Raw genomic sequence first — 26,915 nt, 5'->3', positions numbered from 1 at the left:
AAATCTCGAACTTTCATGTCGGGTTTGTAGACCACAACATTATGTCCCACAAGCTTTGTAAAGCCTTTCTTAAAGGAGTGTTCCTTCTAAAGCCCCCTGTTAGGGATCCTCCACCACAGTGGGACCTAAATTTAGTGCTGACATCCTTGATACTTCCCCCTTTCGAACCGGCTGCTTCATGTTCATTAAAGCTTCTTTCTTGGAAGACACTCTTTCTTGTCGCCATTACCTCAGCTAGAAGAGTGTCGGAACTTCATGCCCTATCTGTTCGTCCCCCTTATTTGGTCTTCCACAAGGACAGGGTATCCTTGAGAACCAATCCATCCTTTTTACCCAAGGTTGCTTCTAAGACAAATTTAAACCAATCCATTGATCTTCCTGTATTTTTTCCAAATTATTCTAACAGGGCGGAACAAAAATTACTTTGCCTAGATGTTCACCGCCAACTTAGATATTACTTGGACAGAACAAAACAATTTAGGAAATCTGATCAACTCTTCCTTTCTTATGCTGAAAATAAAAAAGGTCTCCCTGTTTCTAAAGTGACCTTATCCAGATGGCTATCTTCCACCATTTCTGACATTTATCAACTTAGGGGCAAACAACTCAGCTCAAAACCTAAAGCACATTCCACAAGAGGCCTAGCCACTTCTACAGCTTTTCAGGCTAGGCTGCCCTTAGATACTATTTGTGCAGCAGCCACTTGGGCCGCTCCTCATATCTTTGTTTCTCATTACAAATTGGATTTGGCCTCCAGGGATAGGGCAAGCTTTGGTTCCACAGTTCTCAAGAGTCTGTTCCATTGAGCCACCCAGGATAGAGGTGCTAGGGACGCAGTCCCATCCAGCAAGAATGAAGGCAAGATTGACAACTTAACATTTAGAAGTTATGTACCTACCATAACGTTCCATGTTAGTTGTCTTCTCTCGCCTTCTTTCTTGCGTCCCTCCCTCCTGTCCCCCTTGCCTGGACAGACCTTGATCTCCTTTTTTCTCTGGAAGATTCTTCTTCCTTGGGCACCAGTTAGTTGGCCTTTATTTCCTGGTTTACCTTTACAACCCTTGTAGGCTAGTTGTTCCTCTTTCCTTACTGGAAAGTTTTTTGGTAGGCAGTTTTTCCTCTAGATACCAAACGAGATCTGGGTAATTACCGCCTTGCATCATGGGATATGGGGCTGCCTCGAGCTGGTAAAAGTCACTCTCGAGCTTAGCAAGTGCCGTGTCGGAGCCGAGGATCGGCTCCGAACCCATCCAGCAAGAAAGAAGGCGAGAGAAGACAACTAACATGGAATGTTATGGTAGGTACATAACTTCTAATTATCCATGCTACAAACATTTGCCCCCATATCTTTGGCATCCTCTCATATTTGTAGAAGTAGATACCTTCTTATGCATAACTGGCTATTCTAATGCAGGCATCTAGCAAGGCAGGAGTTTCTCCATGATGACAAATAGAGCAGGTGCTACAGGGATTATCCAAATCAAAATTCATTATGTTTTGACCAAACAGTGCCCCAGGCCACTATACTGTAGAGCATGTAACAATTCCATGATAAGAACAAGTAGGCTAAGGATACTGGAAAAGATCCTTCTGGTGTTGAGCAATTATCAGAATACCCCACTCTATTATCTTTGAAAGATTAGTGTTTCCATGTTTTTTTCTACAATCACATCACTGCACCTGCATTTTTTTAATTTTCCAGTGTTTGTCTTTTTCCATAACCCAAGATGTTTGCAAGCATGTTTGTATGATATTGCCTAACAGTTTTCTATAGTTGAAATACTAGTAAGACTGAAAACTCGTAATGCAAATTGAGGTAGCAAAGTCTGTGTGTGTGTGTGTGTGTGTGTGTGTGTGTGTGTGTGTGTGTGTGTGTGTGTGTGTGTGTGTGTGTGTGTGTGTGTGTGTGTGTGTGTGTGTGTGTGTGTGTGTGTGTGTGTGTGTGTGTGCGTGCGCACGCGTGTGTATGCAGATGTGTGTCTATGTGTATGTTCTTTTAACTGAACCTAGAAACCTGCATTTATTGTTTCTGGCATAGTTGAACATGTCAAACAAAGCAGAATCTTGGACTTTGTGGTTTTGGTCAGTTTTTAAATATAGTTCTGACAGCCCTCTGTGTACTTTTTATAATGAATTTGAAAATAGCCAAGCTATCTTTGCAATATCCAAATTCACAAAATAAATTGTACAGTGGGTTGTCAGCACTATGCCCATAAATAGACTGAAATCATGGAGTCCATGCTATACAGCAATTATAACTGTTGATGTAATGCTGTCCTATCTCGCTTTCATTCTTACTAAGTTAGGATGGGTTCGTATCCGATCCTCGGATCCGACTTGGCCTTTATATTCAAGCTTGAGGTTTAATGTTGTATGTTAACCCCCCCCCTTTCCTGTAATCAACCAGATTTTTTTTTCTATTACAGAGGGTGACTGTGTCAATGGTATACTCAAAGAACTTGCATTCTGGTGAATGCGTGAGTCCCACTCACATTTGAAACTGGATGAAGAGAGGCAGTAACTTTATTTATAATTCTGATATGATATTTTTGTGGAACTATTCTTAATGCAAATTTAGTTGGCACTATACACAACATATATCATGTGCATGCTTCAATTATCATAGTACATTGTGAAAAATGGTGAAAAAATACCCTTTTTAGGTCACTAAATGCCCAACTGGACCTCTGCCACTCCAAGCCTTCATCATCATTTGGCACCTCTGCTATTTTCCAAGGGTTTTTCTAATCCCTCATCCAGTTTTGGCAATAAACAAAACAGTCTCAGCAAAAGGCTTGTAAGCAGATGTTTAAAAAAATGACAGGAAGGTTCCAGAAAGAAAGTAGGAATTCTTTAGAATAAAGGACAGTTAAATAAGTCAGAATGAGTATATAAGGGACCTTGTCTCTCCCCCATCCCCTGGTAGGCCCTTATCCCTTTCACAACATCGGAATCTTCATCTCTATCTCTCTCTTTGGCAAATTGTTTCTGAAATTGGGTTCTGAGATGAAGTCAGAAAGGTTACAAATGATAGTGGGAAGAAATCCCTCCCTTCTATGGAATTATTCCACATCCATCAGACCAAACCCTTCTGTTTCCTCCTGTTCTACAGCGCATGCTTTCTCAGGGGGTAATAGACATAGTTTCTCCTTCCTAGTTGAGAGGAGGCTTTTATTCAAGAATGTTTTTAGTGCCAAAAAAGAAAATGCCTGCAGACCAGTTCTGGTCCTTTCTTTCCTAAACAAGTTTGTGATAGTGCTCACATTCAGAATGCTTTCATTACATGATATCTTACCCCATCTTCCTCATTTGAACTTTATGGTAATCTCAGATTAAAAATATTTAAAAGATGCTTATCATCACATTCCTATCCATCCAGACTTCAGACATTTCTTAAGGTTTTATGTGTGTGGATCAGATTATCAGTTTGCTGCCTCACCCTTCTGCATATCCACTTCTTCAAGAGGGTTCACAAAGTGTCTAGCTCCAGTGATGGCACATTGCTGGCTCCAGGATATCCATATTTTTCCATATTTAGATGAATTGTTTATCTTTGCAGAGTATTTTTGAAAGTGTCAGGAATCTCTCACTTGGGTGAGAGATCTCCTATGCAGGCTTGGATTCCAAGAGAACATTCAAAACACTTTTTTGACTCCATCCCACAGGATTATGTTCCTGTGGTGTCTGCTAGACACCTCAGTATAAGACTGTTCCTTCCACAGGAAAAAATAGATCTATATTTAGATCTATTCCAAAGGTTTTCCATTCAGGCTTCGGTCACTGCCAGGGAATACCTCAGGATTCTGGGCCACATGATATCTATGATTTTGATAATACCTCTGGCAAGACTCCACATGAGAAAGACACAGTGATATCTGAAGTCTCTTTGGTCCCAGCACCAACACCCATCATCTTTTCATATTCCAGTTCTGGGATTTGTGAGATGAGAAATGACTTGATGGAGACATCAAATACCCCTGAATCCAGGACTCCCTTTCTCCCCTCCTGCTCTAAAGCAATCAATCACAACAGAAACCACAGACCTAGCTTGGGGATCAGTGTCAAGGGGGATAGAAGTGCAAGGTATCTAGGACAAAAAAGACTGACACAAGCACAAATATAAACGAGATGCTTGCCCTTATCAAGGCCCACTACTCTCTGAATCACCTTTGATCCCCAGAACCACTTCAGGTTGTTATAGACAAGAAAAAACAAACGCTGCAAACTCAAATTAACACCAGTCTGCCCGAAAAATGTCAAAACTTTTAATAGCTTAGCTCTTTCATCCCAAACAATTCAGGGACTTCTTTGGAGTTGAAACAGTAACTTCCTCCTTGTTAATGTATTTGAACCTTTCCAATCAAAATCAACCATTAATCAAAAATGGACCGAAGCTGTAAAAAGACTGACGAGGTTAACAACTACACTACAACATTTTTATCAACCACCATCAAAAAGATGTAAGAAATGCATACAAAATGTTATCATTAAATATTAACTATTATAACACTACCTCTTTATTGGCATAACAAAAGAAAAAGTCAGATGTATCCTTCAGTGTAAATATGCTTGAAAAATATATATGTGTGTGTGTGTGTGTGTGTGTGTGTGTGTGTGTGTGTGTGTGTGTGTGTGTGTGTGTGTGTGTGTGTAAATGCTTACATCAGTAACCACACGTAAATGTAAGAATTATATATATAAAATGCATATGTAAAAAACATATAACAAAAAGGAAATTGGTTCTAAGCCAGTATCAGGTTAATTTCTTATATTCAAAAAATTCTCTGTGGCCCCTCCTTTTTCACATTTATTAATTCTATAATAAAAAAAAAAACTTTTTAAAGACATTACACTTGGTAGAGTGGCTGTATAAGACATTACTGGATTTCCCTGACTTACTGTCATAACAGGTGCTCATAAATCCTGTCTCATAGTCTTCTTGTAGTTTTTCCTACATAATAAGCTGGGCAGAATGCACAGGTGGCTAAATACACCACAAAGGTAGTGTCACAGTTGTAAGACCTTGGGCAACCAATACTTCTATTAAATTCATTGACACTTACAAAGGGACCATCATTCACATATTGGCAATATTTATTTGTTGTTCCTAGCAATGTCCTCCCAGGATTCAGTATCCCTATCCAAGCTAACGTGAAAGGTCTGAAGGGCTTGGTGCCGAAACCTGTGTTTTTACAACACACCTGTGTGTTGTGGTTTGGGCTAGTGGAAGGCACGCTGAAGCTCTGGAAGCTGGCTAGCTATTACAGAAGTTATAATTTGGACATCTTTTATGGTAAGTTTACTTACACAACTGCCTTTTGCTTAGTTCACCCAGGCAGAGAGGGGGGAGTAAACTATGAATACAACAAAGTGTCCATAAAATACTTGATTGCATTTTTTTAAAAAAGGTTTGTGGTATTCAATTTTAACACTAAAGCACTGTACAACAGCATTACGTTCAGGCAGAAGCATCGCAATGGGTTAGGCAAGTAGTTAAACAGGTCACAAAGGCTTAAAAAGGCACAGCTTTACTACAAAAAGTAAAAAAATGCAGCTGTCCAGTGCTCAGATAACTAATCCTAGAAAAGCTACATACTGAATGCATGTGGAAAACTCTTCATTCAGTTGCCAGCTGAATTACGGTATACAACATACAAAACTCTGGTTAAGTCAACTTGTAGCAAAATTGTCTCTTCAGATCCTTCATCTTGTTATATGAAAAGAGCTGCCAGCATTCCACTGTAATACATGGGGTCAAGGACTAGCTTGTGATATATAAATATTGTATTAGCCAGCACTCCTTTAGTAAATTAAGTAATCTGCAAACTATAATACTGGACAGTGAACCAGCACTTTAGGAGAAAAATACAGTATTCTAGAATAAAACATAATGTGCTGCCATTCACAGTAGTATTTCAAATTATAGCAATTATAACACAAGTGATAGAGCTCACAGGATGCACAAAAATAAATTGTTGATATTGTTTATTAACTACCAAGGTAAACAAATAAAGTAGTTAACTTGTAGATCGGGGTAGTGTCCCATCCATAGGGATATTAATGCTGTGGATGATGCCTGATGCAGAGTGATGTGCTTCAGCTGAAACTGTTGCTTAAAGAACTGTTAAGGCAGTGGAATGCCATTCATACTGCAGTTAAATCACTTAGAGAAGTTGCAGGAAAAAATGAACCAGTTCTAAATTTACTCTAGGACCTACCAATCCACCCCCATACCCAATGGACTGTCTGTTCCATCAGCAGTTTTTTAGGTTTATGTCCATACAGGTTTAGTATCTTTTCTCATACATTGCCATCCATTTTTCAGTTATGGCTTATTCTTTTGGTCAGGTGTTTCATGTTTTGACAGGGATGACATCATGTCTCATTCTTTCTTCTGTTTATCTTATCCAGTGTTGTCTACATATTTCCACAGACAAATGGGTTGATGATGAATGCAGGCCTTTGTGTTCACTCCAGGGTGCATGCACTTCATGGACAGCTGGCCTTCTCTTATCCATCCTGGAATGAAACAGCTCATTAAGGAACTTGTGTGATGTCAGCCTACTATTTATAATAAAGACATGGCTTTTGGGCATCTTTGGCCCTTGTCTTGCTGCTGCTATTCCTCCTGGTGCCTTCATTATTCAGTGTATGAGGTGGACTGGGATCAGAGCTGAGGTAGCCAATTGCTTTAGATATAAGTTTATTGTCACTCAGGTTGCCAATAGAAGTACCAACTAATCTGAATATGTCCTTACTGCAGCACATGCTGCATGCTTCTCCTCATCCACTGTCCACCAAGTTGTGTGCAAGCATTCCTTAAGGACTTTCTTATCAACCATATGTTATTTTACTGAAACCTTGTCATTCTATATGGCCTGTGGACTGACAGCAAGACTGTGGTTTCTAGGTAATCCCTTTGCATTATGAAGGGATGTAGATTTGTTTAGGTAATTAACACTACAATTTATCAATTAGGGCATACACTTGGCTTTATATTCTGACTGGGCATGATTACCGTATAGTTGGAGCCAGTCTCTTAGAGTGACCACGTCTTGATACACTTTGTTGTAGAACTGCCCTCTATTCCTTCTCCATTTTTTCTGCTGAGTGAGTGCCATAAGTTTTCTAGACTTAAATCGTATTTGTTTTCTTTGTCACTCCTTCAGCTTCTCTCAGAGCACAATGGTGGCCTGATTGCTTGGTCTATGATATCAGTCATTGACATGTACTTTGGATTTAATTGCAATATGTCACATACACCCCCTATTCAGGGTACATGAGCCATGGACTGATTTTTTGGACTCTGTTCCTTGTGCTAGAAGTAGCAAAAATTGGAATGTTGCTGGAAATGCAGGGGTATGGAGAGACAAGCTTGATCTGGATGAGAAGTACTTATGCTGACAGGCTGAGATTTCTCATAAGAAAGCAGCATGCCTAATCATAGGGATCTCTGTGGTGGGTAATCAACTACCTATGCTCTTTCCATTGGTGGTCAGTGAATGCAGACATGTCTGTTTTTCTACCTGAAATGTCTTTCATCACACTGGTGTGAGTTGGCTGCTTATTTCTTTTTTTTTTTCATCTCAACATTATTTTTATTGAAATCACACATATCATATCAAATCAGATATAGTATTAAACCAATTTAACAGCATGAATTCCACACAGTAAACAGAATTTTATATCATTATTACTATTCTACCCTCCCCATTTGTTTTCAGCTGTCCCCTATATTGCACATATTACTCTCCTCTCCATCTTTCTCCAGACTTCTCTTCATACTAACACTTATCCCTTTACCTCTCTTTTCCTCATATCTCTTTCTCTCCCTGTCTCTTATTTGTTTACCTTGCCATGCTGTATTCTACATTTCCTTTAATCGTTTATCCCAACTCCCTATTACTCACTTTATCTGCTGTTCCTTGATTTCTACCCCTTAGTAATTTCCCTTTTCAACCACTGTCATTAATGTCATACCCTTTATTTTCTCTTTCTCTCATCTCCCCAGCCCATTGATTACCCCAAATAAACATAGCACATGTTCTGCCATAACCTCATTATATAACTTTCTCCATATAACTTTCATTGTCTATCATTCTTTCTATACTGCCTTGAATCTCTGCTCCATATGAATGTTATATACTTTTTTACCTACATCTTCAACACAATAGACATTCCCATTGGCCATCCTCTTCTAATATGCTTGGGGTCCTATGCCACTGATGTAAAGACCTAATATGTTGATCTTTCACTGTCCCAGATATCTTTAAAGTCTTTGCCATTTCCCATGCCCACATCTCATCTCTTTCTCATACTTCCTTTTACTTCATTCACCTCTTGTAAAGCTTAACAAAGCCATTTTTTTCTCCTCTTCTCCCAGGTCCTCATACAACTTCTCTGTTCTCTCCTCTTCAATATCTCCCAGCCACATTCATTTCCACTACTACTCTCCCCTTTCTTTTCTACTTCTCTACTTTCCTATCTACATCTGCACTCTAATTACTCCCTTGTTTGCTAGTCAATCTCCTGCTTTCAGCTCAGATAATTCCAGTACCTGCTTAAAGGTCATATATTGCCCTCCTTTCCCTTCTTTTTGCATCTGCTGTATATATCTTAACCCTTTTCATCCCAGTTCTTCATTATTCTCCTGAACATTTGCTATTTGCTGCTCAGTCATCACTTCTATTATTTGAATCTCTTATGGCCTTCTCCGTATCACACCCCTCCCCTTCATAAACTCTTGCTTTCCCATATCCATTGCTTTAAATATCTCCCTAATTATATTCTTTCTCCACTTCATATCACTACCTTCTTAAATCTTTCCTTGAACCATCTCATTTTCCAAACCTCTCAGACTTTGTGGTGCATTCATTGCCACTAGATACCTCTTAAACTATGGCATACTCCATCCTCCTACTGCCTTCTGGGTCATCAGTCTTTCCTTTCCTGTCCTCTTACTATTACCTCTCCATGCAAAAGTATCACACATTTCTACATTTCCCCTAACCATATTGTTGTTAGTTTAATCTGTACATGCCTTGACATGTAAATTACTAATGGTAACACCATAACTCATACCATTTCTCTCTTTCCACTCAGCATATTCACCCTACTGGTCCATTTGTCTAACATTCCCTTTAAAGCATCTTCTAAGCCTTCTTTGTTTTTCTTCCTAATGTCTCCCACTGTTGGATATACCTTAACACCCAAATTCTTCTTCCCAGTTTGGTCACAATAACTCTGCTGGGTTCTCTACTTCCATCCCTATTAATAACTTCATGGGACAATTTGTCAAACTGGATTATTTTCCAAATTCTTCAAATATCTTCAGAATTTAAGGTAGCATCCCAGCTCTGTTCTCCTGAAATACCATATAGTCATCAATAAATAAATTTATACTACTATCCTTATTCTCCAACTACCTATCAGTTTATTTGTTTTCTGTGCCAATTTCTGCACGGTTAGTATAAAAATTCCTCTGTGGAAAGCAGACATTTTTGCCTTATACTCTTGCCTATCCTTACCTTATCTGAGAAAATCCCATGTTTATACCCTAATTTCACACGTCTCTTTATATAATGCTGTAATATTCTGTATAGCCCCTTCTTCTACCAATACCTGTTGCAGGATCTTCATCAAAATATCATGGTTTCCTGAGTCAAAAGCATTCTAAATATCCATGAGCACTATACTTACCCCTTTTATCTTTTTTTAGCAATTTCCAATGAACCATTGATGACCTACCTTGCAGGAACCACACTTGGGATTTCAACACTGCTTTTAAAAATGGGTATCAAACATAACCACATATACATGTGACATAATTTTCACATTGCTATTTCATAAAAAAATTGTCTGCAGTTTGCTTGGTCCTCCTTTCCACCTTCATCTTATATAACACCACCATGTACAACTGCCATATTTATTCCAGTATCCCTCTTCCTTTTCCAGTTTTTTGAACAGCCTTACCATGTATTATCCTATTTCCATTCCTTCCAGCTGATAGTCATCAGTTGGAAAACCATACAGACCACCTGCCTTACATCTTATCATATGTCTAGTTGCCGCCATAGCATCTCCAACACTAACCCTGTTATGCATTCCTTCTCTATCCTCCTCTTTTAATTCTGACGCCTCCCATTTCTCAAATTTTGTCCTGCCTGCATACTTTGTTATGTACAGTTGCTCACAGAATTTCTAAAATTACTCTCTTATCACTTTATTCCATGATATAACACTACCTTCCTCCATTCCAACTCTCCCTACCCTTGTTCTTTTCCTTGAGACACTGAGCTTCTTTACTAAAAGCTTCACATTGATCTCCCCTTTGTTTCTCTACTTGCCTCCATCTCTGCCTTCTGCCTGTATTTGCTCTTTTTCTAACACTTCCAGGACACCCTGTCTCACCTTAATCTTAACATTGTCTTCATGCAGTTCCTTGTTCTCCTGTTACAACTTTGTCTCTATTTCTGTCTCCCTTATTTTATCTTGTTACCAATGTTATTGACATATTCTATACCCCATCAGCCTTAACTCCATCCCATTCCTTAATCCCTGTCTCCCCCCACTCAACGTAGTCCTTTAATTAACATTTTCTGACACTCCTCTTTCTCATCAACCTTTAATATTCATTCTGCTTGTATCCTTACCTTCCATTTAGTAAATGTAAACTGCCTCATTCCCAAGTTTTCCTCCATGCGTCTAACACTTTCATCCATTTCATACACTTACTTAAACTTCCATGACATTTAACATTAAACTCTGCTTTCCCATACAACCTGTCCCACCTGAGTTCTAATAATATATTGAAGTTCCATATCCATATTATTCCTGTCTCCCTCAATCTTTCAGTTGCCTCCATACTTCCTACCCTTTCCTCTGCTTCATCTCTATTCTGGCCATAATAGTATCCCATTACAAATCCTCTGTCCTCGAAAGTGCATCTACATACCACCCACCTCCCACTTTTCCCTGTCACACTCCCTTCTCACCACCAACCTCCTCCCTTCCATTAGTATCACTGAGTATAGGTTCATAGTTATATACTAAGCTAACAACCACTAGAGCTTCTACAAGCCTAGTCATGAAATTCAAACCAGTTGTGTCCCTGTGTTATCATGGGCATTTATTAAGATGTGGTATGTTAGGAAGTTTCTAAAGGTTGTGTTGGGGACTATGATAGTTTGGGCATTACTGTCTGCCTCTATCAGAGATATGGGACAAGACCTGGGGTTAATTTCTGATTTTCCATCCATTGGTCATTGTTATGCTTAAATAGGGTTTGGGATGGACTCTGCTTCACATGGATGGCGAACTTATTCCAAAGCATCGGGATCCTCTGAGATACATATCTGTCTTGCCAACATGTCTTATCTATGTCACAAGTAACATTTAAATCACTGGATCTAGTGGTTCTGATGCTGTTCATTTTGTGGATGCACAAGAGATCCATCAGAGCTGGATTCAAGGATGTCTCGTATGCCAGGCATCGATCGCTTGTCAGTAACCTTTAGGAGACAGAGCATAGAGCTAAGGCTTTAAGGTGATCATACAGGACACTGTGTTTATATCCTGGATTCTCCTGTTAAGAAACTTTTTTGGGGACTTCCAACTGTTGCATATATCTGGTCAAGTACATGCTGAAGGGGGCATTATACTATACTCAATGATGGGTTTAATAAGGATCAGGTAAAGTGGCACTATGATGTCCTTCGATTTGGATGCCATGCCCCTACTTACAAGTTGAGCAACATATTATGATTTTCTTACTATCGTGCCGCATGTTGGTCAAAGACATCACACTAACTCTGAATGTAAGAAATCATAAAAACAAAAACTGATCCAGCAAGTACTGCAACAATATTCACTGGTATTCTGGTACCTCAGCTAAACACCTTCAGAGGAATAATTTTTAACATACCATGCAGTCTTTTATACAAACTTCAATCAATGCAAACAATTAAATAATTAAACAATTAAGTCATTATAAAGACAATAAGAGATGTCTTAAAAGACTCAAACACCGATGTACAAAACCAGGGTTAAATATTCAAATCAATGTCTAAATTGAAACCCCTCAGTGCTAACATCCTATAATTTAATATTCATCTGCTTTCCAATTCCAATAATTTCTGTTCAAAATTGCCCCCACCCACCAAATATGGTTTAGCTAGTACACTAAAAAAACAAACTTTCATCATGTCTCCCATGTATCCTATGAAAGTGGTCAGCAATCGGACTATCCAATTGTTTGTTCCTAGCATCACCTTGATGTTCCAATATATGAACTTTAACCATTCACCTAATTTGACCTATATACCATTAGTGGCAACACAACCACATCCCTCTGTGTAAACAACCCCACATGAACGACAGTTAAAATAATCGCTAGCCATATATCTCTTTCCATCAATTTTAGAATCAGTATTTATTGGAATTGGAAAGCAGATGTATATTTAATTATAGGGCATTAGCACCTTGGGGTTTAAATGTAGATATTAATTTGAATATTTAACCCTGGTTTTGTACATCGGTGTAAATCTTTTAGCATAAGAAATCTGGACAAAGCCAAAAATAATGGATGGGGGGAGGTGGGCAAAGGCTAAGAACAGGGACTGATTTTCAATATTGCTCATAAACTTAGAAAGTTATTAGAATAAAATATTTTGTGTTACCATACATTTTCTAAAGGATATGAAGTCTGAAACTCAAATGTCTGTTATTATTTAGGAATTTGGTCCTCAGATTTGCCAGAAAACCACATATTTTATGGGGAACACATCAAAAATATGAGGCAAAAATTTGGATATTTTATACAAATCTGGACAATTGAGAGGTATGTCTAGGACTGATGCAGAGCATTAGTATATCAGTTATTGTCTTAAACCTTACAATCAAATGGTCAAGGAAATTTTTGGTCAACTTGCAAGAGGATTTTGTTTTTTTCTTTGTCTTTTTTAGTTCTCAGGTTTGGGGAAAACCAGTTTGGAAACTGCAGAGGGCACCCGATGAACTAGCTATGGCTCTGCTTGCAATTCTGGGATCTGATGTTGTCAATTTTCATTCTATCCTCAACTAATGGGTTCAGGTCCGATCCCTCGGATCTGATTTGGCCATTGCTAAAGCTCATGGCAACCAAAAACTCTTGAGTTTCTCTCTTACCCATAATGCACCAACCTCAAGTACCTCAGATCTCGTTTGCCACTTTATGCGAAACATGTGGTGACCATTACTCTCAAGCAGTGTTTAATTTAATGAATTTGTGGTTCTTGTAAGCTAAAACTTTATTTTTCTCAGGTCCTTTTCTATCCCTTACCCTGTTTGCTTTTATAAGTATTACCTCTGCTTAATATTTTTCTTAACATTGCTCTCAATATTTTTCTTAGTTCCATATACTTTGTACATTAATTACTATCTCTAGTATTCCTTTCCCTTGCTGCTACACTTAGTGTAGATTCTTTGATACCATTGCTGGTATTTCTCTATTCTTGTCTCTTTCCTCTTAAAAAAAAGAAGTTTAGTTTCTAAGTATTGTTTTTTGTTGATAGTGCATGCACTCTTAACTATGGCAGAGAAAGGCCCAGTTGGGTTCAAGAAATGTGTTGTGTGGCCTTAAAATTCCTATATCGGATGCCCACTGCCCACACTTTATGTACATATTGCCTTGGTCCTCTTCATTTACAGGACGACTGTGTTATTTGTCATGGGTTTAACCCCAGGGCACTTGCTGAGAGAAAAAAAATTAATTGATACTGAAGGGTTTGCTTCCTTCTGCATTTGGAGTTTTATCTAGAGCTAAGTTACCAAAATCTAAAAACTCAAAATCTCCTTATCTGGGTCCATCTACTTCTTCCACAAGGACCTCAGAACATTAAAAAAAAAGACCTCATTCAGATTCAACCTCATCATCAGATCGTAATAAGAAAAAGAAAAAATTATTGGATCCTAGCATAACATTGGATACTAAGCAGAAAAAAATCATCTGATCTGACTTCTTCAGATCCACTGAAAAGATAACTGAAGCTGACCACTTCTCCCAGCATTAGTTGCCTGGCAAGGACCAGATATTCTCCTTTAGTGGACACCATACCCTCCAGGGTCACCTCACCCTTTTTGGAGTGATCCAAATCCCCCTCTGTAATTTCCACTCACTCTTCGAGGAGTTTAGCAGAAGAAGATGTGGAAAGAATGGTGAGAAAGATTCTCTCTGTGCAGAGTCAGATGGATACCCTACCAGCTCCTACCCCTTTAGGTCAGGAGATCCACTTTTCTTCCCCTCCCCCTTTACCAGTTCCTCCTCTAACTCCTGCTGCTGTCTCAGAGTCCTTGGATCCAAGCAAGCTGGCTCCATCTGACTTGGATTCGATCTGAAGTTTGCTCTGAGCACTTCAGCTCAGTTGGATCTGGAGAGTCTCAGAGCTGAAGCTTCCCTGTCTGATCGGAGGTGTTGGAGTTGACTCTGAAGTTTATGGAGCTGTCTCTATGCCTTGGAGCCTCAGCATTGGTTAGATCAGCTCTGGCTTCTACCTCCGGGGAATTAACTTTGGAGCAGGGAGGGACAGAGGTCCAAAAGCTTGCCATTTTGGATACAAGGTCTTCTCTTTCTCTCTGGGGTGGTCTGCCTTTGAGGCTATGGAGAGAGCATTATTTGCTTCAGCAATACAGATGCATCCTACCCCCTCGGATCTACATTCTACAACTCTGATGTCTCTGTGCTCAGAGTCTCATTGCTCTTTTCCACAGGGACAGCCAATATGAAAATCCCAGGCTTCTCAATGGGGTATCCTGCCTTCTTCTGATACCTTCCCAGAACATCCCACTGAGGAAGTCCCTAAGAAGAAGACATGAAGAGGAAGCACTTGGAGTCCCTGGTGGAGCCTATCACAGAACATATGGACTTTGATGAAGGTGAAGGGTCATTAATGTCACCTCCTGATGATGTCTCATTTGGAGACATCCTTAAAATCCTTAAACAGAGAGGTGGCTGGACGCACAACAAACCTTGTTCTGAGAAGTCTGTATTCCTGGAGGCTTTGGATACTGGCCCATCTGCCTCTTAGGTAACACCACCCATTGACAAGCTTATTGAGTTGATCTCTCGGCAGGCATGGAAGGAGACCAACACTATTTATTTATTTATTTATTGATATTTGTTGACCAGGAAAGTCCACTGGGTCAGAAACACATTTTTAGTGGAGGTCCAGGGAGAAAAGCTCCACAATGAGTAAAATAACAACATCAGATTACAGTAGATAGGTAGCTATACAATTTTAGAAAGAAATACTTTAAACTATATAAAAAATATAGACAACAATTATCACATTATAGCAAACTGTTTTATACATACTGTAACACCTTCTATTTAACACAGAGGTGAAGGTAAAGACCTTTTGTAAAAAAAAAAGAAATTAAAAACTGAGATATATACTAGCACCCACTCACAATTTTTTTTTCACCAGGGAATGAGTTAGGGAGAAATAGGTGGATTGGTCATTGGTGATTGGTTATAGCTTTGGATAGAGGGAGTAATAAGGAGAAGATATTGAACCTATACCTCAGAGACCAGATAAAATTATGGCACCACCTGTGGACAAACAGTTTTGCGGAAAAGGGGTGTCTGTTGAAGGCATGGTCATGGTTGTGACCACTAAAAAGGAACTTGCTGAGGAGAGTTCCACTGTTCATCCCCCCAACAGGGAGTCTGAGGCAATGGACAGGTTTGGGAAGCATGTCTATGCTTCAGCAACCTTCGTCACTGAATTATTTGGCACATTTCACCAGATTACAAAGGGATTTGATTGGTAGCATTGTCGCCTCACAGTTAAGGATGTTGCCTGTTCGATTCTCAGTTAGAGCGTCTTCTGTGTGGCGACATGCGTGAATGGGCATTCCTTCGTTGAAGGTTGTGCATTAGGCCTGGCAAGCCAGCAAGTAAAATTCTACTGCCAATCATTAGTGGACCGGAGTTCCGCTGTGGCGACCCCTAACCGGGAAAAGCCGAAAGACACAAACAAACAAACAAAGGGATTTAATCAAAAAGCACTCACATACCCTCTCAGGATCCATTTCTGAAGAAGTGCAATCTTCCATGACTTCTCAGTTGGCTACCCTGCAATCTATTTCCAGTTATTTCATGAGGATCATTTTGCACATACCTAAAGGAACCTCAAGGCAGTGGGTTCAGGCATTTCTATTAGGAGGTCTGCCTGGATGCACTTATATGATTTTGTGGAGCCCTTCAAATCTTCATTCACCAATGCTCCTTTTGAGGCACGTCTTTGTTTGGTCCCAAAGTAAAAAACACATTATTCAGGTGTGAGAAGGATAGAAAGACCCTATCTGCCATGGGCATATGTTTTTCGATCCCTCAAAGATCCTTTTCTAGGAATCAATGAGGTGGTCAGGAGATGTGGCTCAAGAAATCCCAGGGACCTTTCTAGGACACATATGGAGTAAATTCCCCCAGGAGTAGAGGGGGAACTGTAATGGTAGACAACACCCCCACGGCAGAGGTGCTTCACAAAACCAGGGGTCCAGAGATATTTTCTTTGACAGACCCTTCCAGTGTTCCTGAAAGGAAGCTAGATTGCCCTACTTTGGAGACAATCGGGAGTTGACTATCCCTGCATCAGACATTCTGGCTAGAAATAATGACAGATACTTGGGTGCAGAATATTATTTTAAGAGTTTATATAATACCCTTTTCCCTTTCTGTTCCAATTTCAAGAACAATCCCTGATGTTCCACTCAGTCAGAGGGAATAAGCAGCAATTGAGGTTCAAAATCTGCTAGAAAAAAAGAGTCATCCAACAGGTCCCACCAGACCAGATAGAATCTGGAACTTAACTCAAGATTCTTTTTAGTGCCAAAGAAAACAGGGGACTGGAGACCAATTTTGGATCTAGCAACTTAAACAAGTCATTTCAACGTACCAAGTTTTGGATGGCCATGGTTCAATCCAGTCTCCTGTTTTTGGGCAATATGTCTGGATGTGCTCGATAGACCTTCAGGATGTGTACTATCACATAAAGATGAAGAGATGAGTACTTAGACTTCGAGTCATTACCAATTCAAAGTTCCTCTCTTTGGTCTCACCACAGCCCCCAGGGTGTTCACCAAATATATAGTAGTAGTAGCAGCTCACTTGAGACTGCAAGAATTCTGGGTGTTTCCATATCTAGATGACTGGCTCATTACTGCCCTGACCAGTTATCAGTTGATAAGGACAAGAGATCAGGTTCTTCAGACATGTTCTCATCTGGGAATTACCATAAACTACAGCAAGTCTCAAATGGAACCAACTCAGAATTTGGAATTCATAGGAACACTGTTTAACACAAGCTAAATGATAGCTTTACTGCCTTCCTCAGAAGTTCAAACTATAATATCACAAGTTAGAAAAATTTTCTGCAGTACCAAAATTTCAGCCCGCTTGGTTCTTCAAGCTCTAGGGTTAATGTCAGCAGTGATAACACTAGTACCTTAAGACAGATTTTACATGAAGATTCTCCAATGGATGCTAGCATCACAATGGTTGATACTTTACCAACCCATGTCAGCTCTAAAACGAGTCACTCACACATGCAGACGAGATCTCAGATGGTGTATTCAGTCAGATCAGTTTCTACAAGGCCATCCATTCATTCCCCCTCAGCCTAAGGCCATAGTGACCATGGATGCTTCCCAGTGGGGATGGGGGTGATTTTCTGGGGAAAGTTGTCCAAGGCACTTGGTCCCCAGAAGACGCCAACTTGCATATCAATGTCCTAGAGATGAGGGCAGTGCTTTTTGTGTTGCAGGCCTTCCAAGATGCTCTCCCTTCAGGGACGATTGCAATTCAAATGGGAAATATGTCAGTAGTTTGGTACATCAACAAGCAGTGAGGGACCAAATCATACCCCTTGTGTCGTGTAGTGCTCAGGGTGTGCAATGGGAAATATCATCCAACCACTTTCTCATAGCAGCGCATATTCCTGGGAAGTCCAATGTGATAGACAAATTGAACAGGTGTATTCTTCTACCTCACGAGTGGTCTCCCAAAAAGAACATGATGGGAATGATTTTTTGTCGATGGAGCCAGCCTTGCTTTGATCTTTTTGCTTCTCCTTTAAACAACAAATGCAGCAGCTACTTTACCTTACCCACCCCACAGTGGAAATCACTGAGGGATGCTCCAATCCCAGTTGGCCCCCTGGACTACTATACACCTACCCAGCAATCCTTCTAATTCCAAAAGTCCTACAGAAAGCTGCCATGTTGAAGAGCAAAGTCATCCTCATTGCACCTTACTAGCCTCGACAGATTTGGTTCCCTTTCCTTTGGCCTCATTTACTTCACCAACATTGGATTTTTGATCCAGTTCCAGACCTCCTGTCTCACCCAACAGGCATGATCCATCCAGACATATCTAACCTTAGGTTGATGGCCTGACCTCTCAAATTCCATTAATAGCCATATAACCTATGCTGTCTTCCCCAGTCTGACATATACTTTTGTCTTCCAATAAGACTTCTACACATAAGCTTTATTCCAGTAAATGAAAAGATTTGTTTACTGGGCACATCAAAACAATGTTGATCCCTTTTCAGCTCCAGTACATAACATCCTTGACTTTTTAGCCTTACTTTTTAAAGAAGGAGCTAGTTCCTCAACAGTTAAAGTTCAGTTAGCAGCAATATTACATTTTCACATTGGGTTTGATGGTTCCTCTGTTGCCTCTCATAAGCTCTGCAAAGCATTTTTGTGAGACGCTCTTCTTATAAGATCTCCCTTTAAAGACCCTACCCCTCATGGGATCTAAATCTGGTACTGCAGTCGCTTATTCTTTCTCACTTCAAACCACAGCTAAGTGTGACCTTAAATATCTTTCTTTGAAAATGATATTTCTAGTAGCCATTACTTCTGCCAGATGAATTTCAGAGATTCAGGCCTTTTCTTCAAAATCTCCATATCTGATTTTTCACAAGGATAGAGTTACACTGTGAACCAATGCATACTTTCTTCCTAAGGTAGTGTCATAATTTAATATCAATTATTCCATTAGTTTGCCAGTATTCTTTCCTAATTTTGTTAACAAAGGTGAATACATGTATCATTTATTGGATGTCCAATGACAATTATGTTTTTTCCCTACATAGAACAAAAGAAATCAGAAAAACTGACCAATTGTTTGTTTCATTTGCAGAAGGGAAATTGGGAAAACCAGTTGCCAAAGTAACTTTAGCCAAATGGATAACTGACTGTATTTCATTTATTTATAGCAAATTGGGGTGTTGCTTTACCAAAACTGTTATGGGGCCATTCAACTAGACCCATGGTAACTTCCTCAGTTTTCCATTACAGAGCATCCATAGATGATATATGTGCTGCAGCAACTTGGGCTACTCCCCATACCTCTGTTACTCATTACAAGTTGGATCTGGTCTCCAGAGATAGAGCATAATTTGGTTCAATGGTACTCAGGAATATCCTTCTGTGACTCCACCCAGGATCCTAGGTATCTGGAGACTCTGTCCCATTAGTTGAGGATAGAATGAAAATTGACAACATCAAATAAAGACGTCATGTACTCTCCATAAAGGTCCATCTGTGTTGTCCATTTTTATTCTTCTTCAACTCCCCACCCACCAACCCCATCCTTTGAAGACTCCTGGAAGAATAAGTGGTTAGAGGGTATCACTGTCCTTTTTATGGAGCTCCAGATATAGGCATCTCCTTATTTAACTGCACTGCAAATATTTCTTTCTACTTAAAATCAGCAAACAAGATCTGAGGTACTTGGGGTTGGTGCACTATGGGTAAGGGAGAAACTCAAGAGTTTTTGGTTGCCATGAGCTTTAACAATGGCTGAGTCAGATACGAGATCTGATCTAAATCCATTATTTGAAGAAGATTCCTGTCCCAGAGACTTCCTATACTCTGGAACAAGCTAACCATCTATGTCAAGCAACGTTCTTCATTAGCACTCTTCAAGAAAAATCTTGATGAGTGGATGGGAAATAGGAAATACACCCCGGGGATCACTTCTGTGTCTCTGCTCGACAGTGGCACAGGAAAATAACTTTCTTGGGTGGCATAAGCCAGGGAACCTTGTTGGCTAGGCTTACGTAGGCCCTTGGGCTGATAGCCTAGTACCAACCTATGAAAGGCAAGTCTAGAGTATTGTATTAATATACAAAAATGGTATTGCTCCAGTATTATATAACATGCTTATGGCAACTCAGTGCATCTTCAAGTACAGGCAACCACACTTTAGCCTTAACATTTATTTCATTTTGTAGCTTTACAAGGCAAGGTTATCTCATGTTTGTGCAAACTAATAAATGTATGTGCTATGCATTACTTTACACTATGCAATTATTTCTTTTTAGAAAAGCAAAACCTGATTTGACAATATTTGCCACTTAATATTGACCTAGCAAACATGGGGTGAAATCAAATGATCAAACAGGGGCATACACTGAATATCTTTTTGAGAGGCAGAAACTCTAGAGGCTTCTACAACCATAGTCTTGGTTTCCTAGCTCTGTGGTATGCTGATTTTAAAATAAATTTTGCACTCTTTCACTTGCTTTGTGTTTTATCAAAGTCTCACATCCTAAGACATAACTTTTTCTAATGTGTCTTTTAAACTGTAAGAATGTTATTTTTGTGACAGCTGGATTGCAGATATCCTATGTCTAATTAATAATTTTAATCTTTTACAGGAAATCGGTTCCATTTCCAGCAGCCTTGTGGAAGGCTTTAGTTTGTTAATTCAGTACACAGTGTCAAGTCAAGACAATACATTTATACCGCTGGTTCATCACACTCTAAGGAAAGCTATAGTCCCAGAAGATGTCATATATGATGTTTCACAGCAATTCACTACAGAAGATTTTGAACAGGTGGTAAAATTTCTCTGCTAGGTACAAATAATATGAAATGATTAGCTAGGTTATTTTCAGAGGAGACCCACGGTGGTATTCATACTAAACAGGGAAAGTTGGTCAAGACACCAGGGACATTCCCTTGCTCTTTTTGAAAGAAAACTGTAAAGGTGCTTCTTATGGAAAGTGGAGGGAGGAATTCAAGATGGAGGGCATAGTGGAGGTATGCTGTATGCCAGAATGAAAGTTTTCTTACTATGAAAATACAAGGGATGAAAACCATGATGTTTATCATTCTCAGTGCTGCAGTAGCCATTTAGCGATATAAGTTGTATCCAGCCTAGGATACAAGAACTGGCCACCTTCACAAAGCTCTAGCTCCCTCTCATATCTTCACTATGACTGCTGATTGGACAGATCAACGGAGGGAAATCAGTAATAGGAGTGAAGAAATCTTCAATACTTCTTGCCACCTTGGGAGAAAGCAGCTCTGTGGTTTCACCAGAGCAGCAATTGGACTTCAAACTTAATTTCTGGCAGATAAGTCAACTCAGGGGAAGTCTTCCACACAGAAATTGTTGCCCTTTTAGAAAAATATTAGTATATTTTATTTGGTGATTAGAAGCTGTATTCCCCTTTAAGAACCTCGTTATTTTTCACAGTTTGGGAAATTTCCTGTCAGGGACCATCATTTTTTATTTGGGTGCTATTTTGTGGTAAAAGGGTTCTGATTGTGTGAATTTCTAATTCTTTTCTGTGATTCTAAGGTGTTTTAAATGGGCAGAAAATGTTTTTAATGTTTGTAGTGCCTGCGCACATTACATGAGAATTTACCAGTTATTTTTTTCTGTTAAAGTGCATTGGTGGTACTGATTTTCTTTTAACATGATTCTTTGTGCTGTACTTATGTTTTTACAAAAAAAGTGGATTCTGTGTGGATGTGGAAGTGAGCATGTGCTGCTTATGAGCACTTGCATAACAATTTATCTTCCGACCAACTCCAGTAAGAAAACTAGCACTTCTTACTGCCATTCAGAGCTATTCTTTGGCTGAAGCATGAATACTGACTCCAGTGCTGCTGCCTGTTCTCCCAGTGTACGTAAACAGAAGAAACAATACAATAAGGAGAGCTTGCCACCACCATGGGCTCAGACAGTATCTCATCCGTTGGCAAATGAACCTGTTGTGGTCAAAAATTGCTCCTCAGGCCACTCACTTTCTTCTCTGGATTCCTCTAGTGTAGTTCTTTCAGCCACCATAGATCAAGGGTCAGCCACATCGACTTTGGATGTTCCATGATCTGCCGTGGGCAAGGGAGAACCATTTTCTTTGGGTCAGGGAGACACTCTGAGAGATGCTTCTTGGGGTAACCATGAAAATAGACCTCTTGATAGGGCTAACTGTCACCTTTGAGTCAATCTTCTGTTAGGGTATTACCTACAAAGAAAAAGCAAAAGGATAAACATTGTTCACCTGAAGAGATGGTATCTGTGTTTGTTACCTAATAGGCAATTGTTACAGGCTGTTAATCTTGGTGTTCAGAAATCCTTTTCTGAGGGGCAATGTCACTAATGAAATTCTTGAGGAAAATCTGTCAGAGGATTCTGACACAGAGGGAGAGAGGGGGGGGGGGCTTATGCTCCTGTAGATTCTCAATCCCATAACTCTAATTCTGTGGAAACGTGCTCCTCTCCGCCTCATTTGGAAGAAATTTCTTTCACTCTCTCTCTCTCTCTCTCTCTGTCTGACTGTTTCCAGAATGAGGTATTTTTGTGGGAACAAGTGATGTTTCCCCTAAATTTAGGAGATATGATATGTTGCAAGTGGATAATCCTAATTTGACAACCATTCCTCCCATTTTGACAGCCTTGGAGGATGTGTTTAATGTGGCCTGTAATAATCTTGATTTTAAACTTTCAGTTCCCAAAATGGTGGATATACTGTATAAAGTACCTCAAACTAACTTTTTTTTGTTTTCTAATCTTAGATCAGATCCAGCTGTTATAGCTACCTGTTTGCCAGCTGACAATAGACTATTAGTCAATGCCAAGTCTTCCCCAGTGGACAAAGAAAGCAAGGTGTTGGATAGATTTGGTAAGAGAATTTTCTTTTCTACCACTGTAGCTTATAGAATTCTTAACTGCAATGCACATATGTGGGAGATTATTCCATTTTGTGTAGACAGTTTGAGGGAATACTCAACCGTCCTCCTCCAGAGGATAGCTCCTTTCCAAATCCTATTGTTTCTAATCTTTCTCAGTTATCTAAAATGCTTCAAAGTGTGTGCATGATTCTGCAGATACTGTGTCTAGGGCCACTGCTACTGCTATAGTTTTGAGGAGATATGTCTGGGTATGTATCCAAAGGTTTGCTGATGAAGTGAAGTGTGACATTATGAATTCTACATTAGAGATGAAGGTTTTCTTTTTCCTTTCTGCTGCTCAGGTCCTCCAAGCAATTGAAAGAAGGAAGTTAAAATTCAGGGAGTGTCCAAGGTTTGTCAAGCCTCCCCTTCACAAATCTCCTAAATCCTATTTTCCTTTAAAAAACAAAACAAGAACCTCCTACCAACTCAATGCAAACAGGGAGCAAAAAAAGATATGGCAGGAGGGAACAACAGGAAACAGTTTTCTCCTTTCTGGTATCCTAACTTTGTGCTGGAAAAGTTTATTATGTCTCCTTTTGAACCAGCTTATTAGACAGATTTAAGGTTCATCGCATGGAAGACTGTATTCCTTATTGACATCTGCAATGAGTATCTGAGTTGCAACACTCATTATGGCTGAACCCTATCTGGTTAGGGTCTCATTAAGAGCAAATCCCTCACATATGCCCAAAGGTGTTTCAGAGTCTACTTTGAATAAAGCCATTAATCTCTCATGTTCTATATAGATCCTCAGAACCAGGGAGAAAGGATTGTGCATAGATACAAAGGCAGCTCAGGTACAATCTTGACAGAACTAAGTTTTTAGAAAAACTGATCAGATGTTTTTTTCTCATGGAAGGACAAAAAAGGGACAACCCACGTCAAAACAGACTATGTCAAGGTCATAATCCTTGGCTGTTGCTTTCCAGTATACCCATTATGTTAAATCTGTTCCAGACAGCATCAAAACACATTCCACTAGAGCCTTGGCATCTATAATGTCATATTGGAAAGAGGTGGACTCGAGACACATTCCAGAGGCAGAAATGTGGTCTTTTCCAAATACTTTTACAAAGCAATGCAAACTAGATTCCTTTTCCAGGTCCAAGACTGAATTTGCTAGGCTCCAGGGTCTCCTGGATTCCTATCCTTCCCCCTCTAGTTTTGGATAGGCAAGGCTACTGCAGCAATGAGAATGATAAACATAGTGTTGTTATATAAGTTGCACTTATCAAACAGAAATGTTCAAATTTCTCAATGTTCAAATAATCACATCCGCCCACTGTAGATCGATGTGTTTGTATATACTTTTAAGAAGATATCCAAGGGCTTGCACAAGTGTATAAATACTGAGCATGTGCGTGCCTGACTGTCATTTTGTAGTTGGCTGTTGAAATGTAAGCATGTATGTATGTAAGGTCTGTCTGTTAATTAGTTCATTCATATTAAATGATGCCGATATCCATCCTGATGGGTTTCTATGTATTAAAGCATCTAAACGAAAACCCCAGACTTCTTGTCATATGTGATAAAAATGAACAAGTAACATAGTGCCAGAAGTGGCATGTCTAAAGGGCAATGGAGTCAGAACCGGCATATCCCAAAGGCATTAAGTTAGAGATGGCATGGCTAAAACAACTAAAGGCACTTGCTTAGAGCTGGTGGAATATAGATAAGTGGATCATCCCTAAAATGTGCACAGTTTGCAAAACAAGTCAGTAATTAATTTCAGGTATTAAAATTTGCTCAGCATTATTTCTTTTCACATAATATGAAACGGGGCATACAGAACGTTCTAAATGATATTCACATAAAAAGATATGTACGATATTGATAAAAAAAAAAACAGATTACTACAGAAAAAGTTTGAAATAGTCCAAATTGCATAAAACAAATAAAATAAGGGGAAATGACTGCATTTTCACAAAACATGTATTTTTTGTATTAACCACTTAATTACTCTTACACCTTTCTTTTCACTTATCTACTCTTACGCTAGTTGTTCTTACTGTCCCCTCTTTTCTTACAACACTTAACATCTCTTATCCCCCTATCCTACTATAACTCTGCTAAGATTACATGTGAAACTCTTTTGCCACCTCTCTTATACTTCCAATGTGTAAACAAATCTTTCTGTAAATATGTACTAATGTTTTTCTTATTTTAACTGACATATATATATATATATATATATATATATATATATACATGTGTGCATATTGTTTAAGTGAATATGTACTGTTTTCTTATTTTTTTTTAACTGAATTGCCACTGTAAACTGTACATTTTTATACAATGTAATACCTTCATTCTTCACCAGTTTTACAAAATGTGAATGCATTATCTTCATTGTATACTGTTGTGATGGAGCTTTTCTCCTCGAGACTCCAATAAAAATGGGCTCTTCTTAGCCCAATGGACTATCCCTGTAAATAAAACTGTAAATAATAATAATAAGCAAAGATATTCAAGTTATCAGATGTGTATAAGGCGTTTGCATGTTTGTGCAGTGTTACTGTAAAGCTATTTTGCAAAGTACAGCCATTACAAGACATATTTTGCAGAATACAGCCATTACATATCATATTTCACAAAGTACAGCATTTCAAAGAGTTTATTGTGCATTTGAATGTTGTTACAAGCTCACAGAATGGTTTATTCATACATAATTATAAGGACCATATTTCAGTGTGTTTGTGTATACTTTGTGGACATGGCAGATGGATTTTGAAAACGAATAGCACTTGTGTTTGACAATAATATTGCTGAGAACTGAAGAGTGTTTGAGCAAGAGTACGACATTTTCATACAGGCTGCATTTTCTGATAAAGAAAACCATGCAAAGGTGTTTATTCTGCTTAAATTAGCTGGGGCAGAAGCCATAGAAAGGGAGCGTTCATTTGTATATGCATCTGCTATCTATACAGGAGAGGAGAAAAACATCATATTGTTGTACCAATGAGGCAAGGGAGGACCCAAAGAAATTTAGAGAAATGTGTAACCCCCAGACAAATGTTACAATGGAAAGGCACTTATTTTGCACAAGGGATCAAAAGCCTAGTGAAACTTTTGCAGCTTATATAACTGACCTGAGAAATAAGGCTAAAACGTGCAGACTTGGTGACTTAAGGGATGAGTTCAGGGTTACCACCAATCCATTTTTTTCTGGACTATCCAGAAATCAAATTGATTCTCTGGTAATCTGGAAAATACTGTACAAACTCTGGTATTCTGTTTCAAAAAAGGGAATAAACTATCAGAGTTTGTTAAATCAGCTGATTTACTATGCTTTTTTTACAGAAAAGTATAGTAAATAGGCTAAAGCAAGCATCAGGAACAGAAAAAAGACGGTGTTCTTGTCTACTGATGTCACAAAATGGGAGGAACATAGGCGGAAGAGGGGCAGAAATAGGCGGAGCTGAATGTGATGTGAGGGGTGTGACCTTATTCCGGTTTTAGCCACAATGAAAGGTGGCAACCCTAGATGATTTGATAAAAGACAGACTTGTGTGTAGCATAAAACATGATGCTGTGAGAAAGAATTTGCTTCATGACATTGATTTAACTTTGAATAAGGCCATTGAAATTTGTCAGATATATGAGCTCACAGAAAAGCACACACATATGCTTACAACTGAGAATACCTATAGAAGGCACAGTGATAAAGGTCATGTTGATAGTATGCAGCATGTGGTTAAGAGAAACAGGCCCAAGCACATGGTACCAACTGTAACCCCTGCAGCACTCACTGGTAAACCCCAGAACTTTCCAGCAAATTCTAGTGTTTGCACAGTCTCAGTGAAGCATAAGAGTGAGTCAGCAAACTCAAAGCATAGGTTCCAACCTAGTTTCATTGCCAAGTGTCATAATTGTGGTGGAAGTCATGAATCTAAAAGCAT

At 39.2% G+C, this 26,915-nt stretch overlaps 1 protein-coding gene across 1 annotated transcript in view; it reads left to right on the top strand.

The window, feature by feature from the left end:
• The window catches only part of MCMDC2 (minichromosome maintenance domain containing 2), a gene marked incomplete at its 5' end in the record, with an annotated part of 2,309,393 nt that overhangs the window by 1,604,998 nt on the left and 677,480 nt on the right, over window positions 1-26,915 (top strand). Inside the window, 1 exon segment of the mRNA XM_044067368.1 lies at window positions 20,709-20,888. Coding sequence (XP_043923303.1) covers window positions 20,709-20,888 — 180 coding nt within the window.

The sequence above is a fragment of the Protopterus annectens genome, chromosome 3.part1 (assembly GCF_019279795.1).
Source record: "Protopterus annectens isolate FY-2018-M chromosome 3.part1, PAN1.0, whole genome shotgun sequence".
In the NCBI taxonomy this organism is placed as follows: domain Eukaryota; kingdom Metazoa; phylum Chordata; order Ceratodontiformes; family Protopteridae; genus Protopterus; species Protopterus annectens.
The sequence above is the reverse complement of the archived record's forward strand: the minus strand, read 5'-3'. Positions and strand labels throughout refer to the sequence as shown.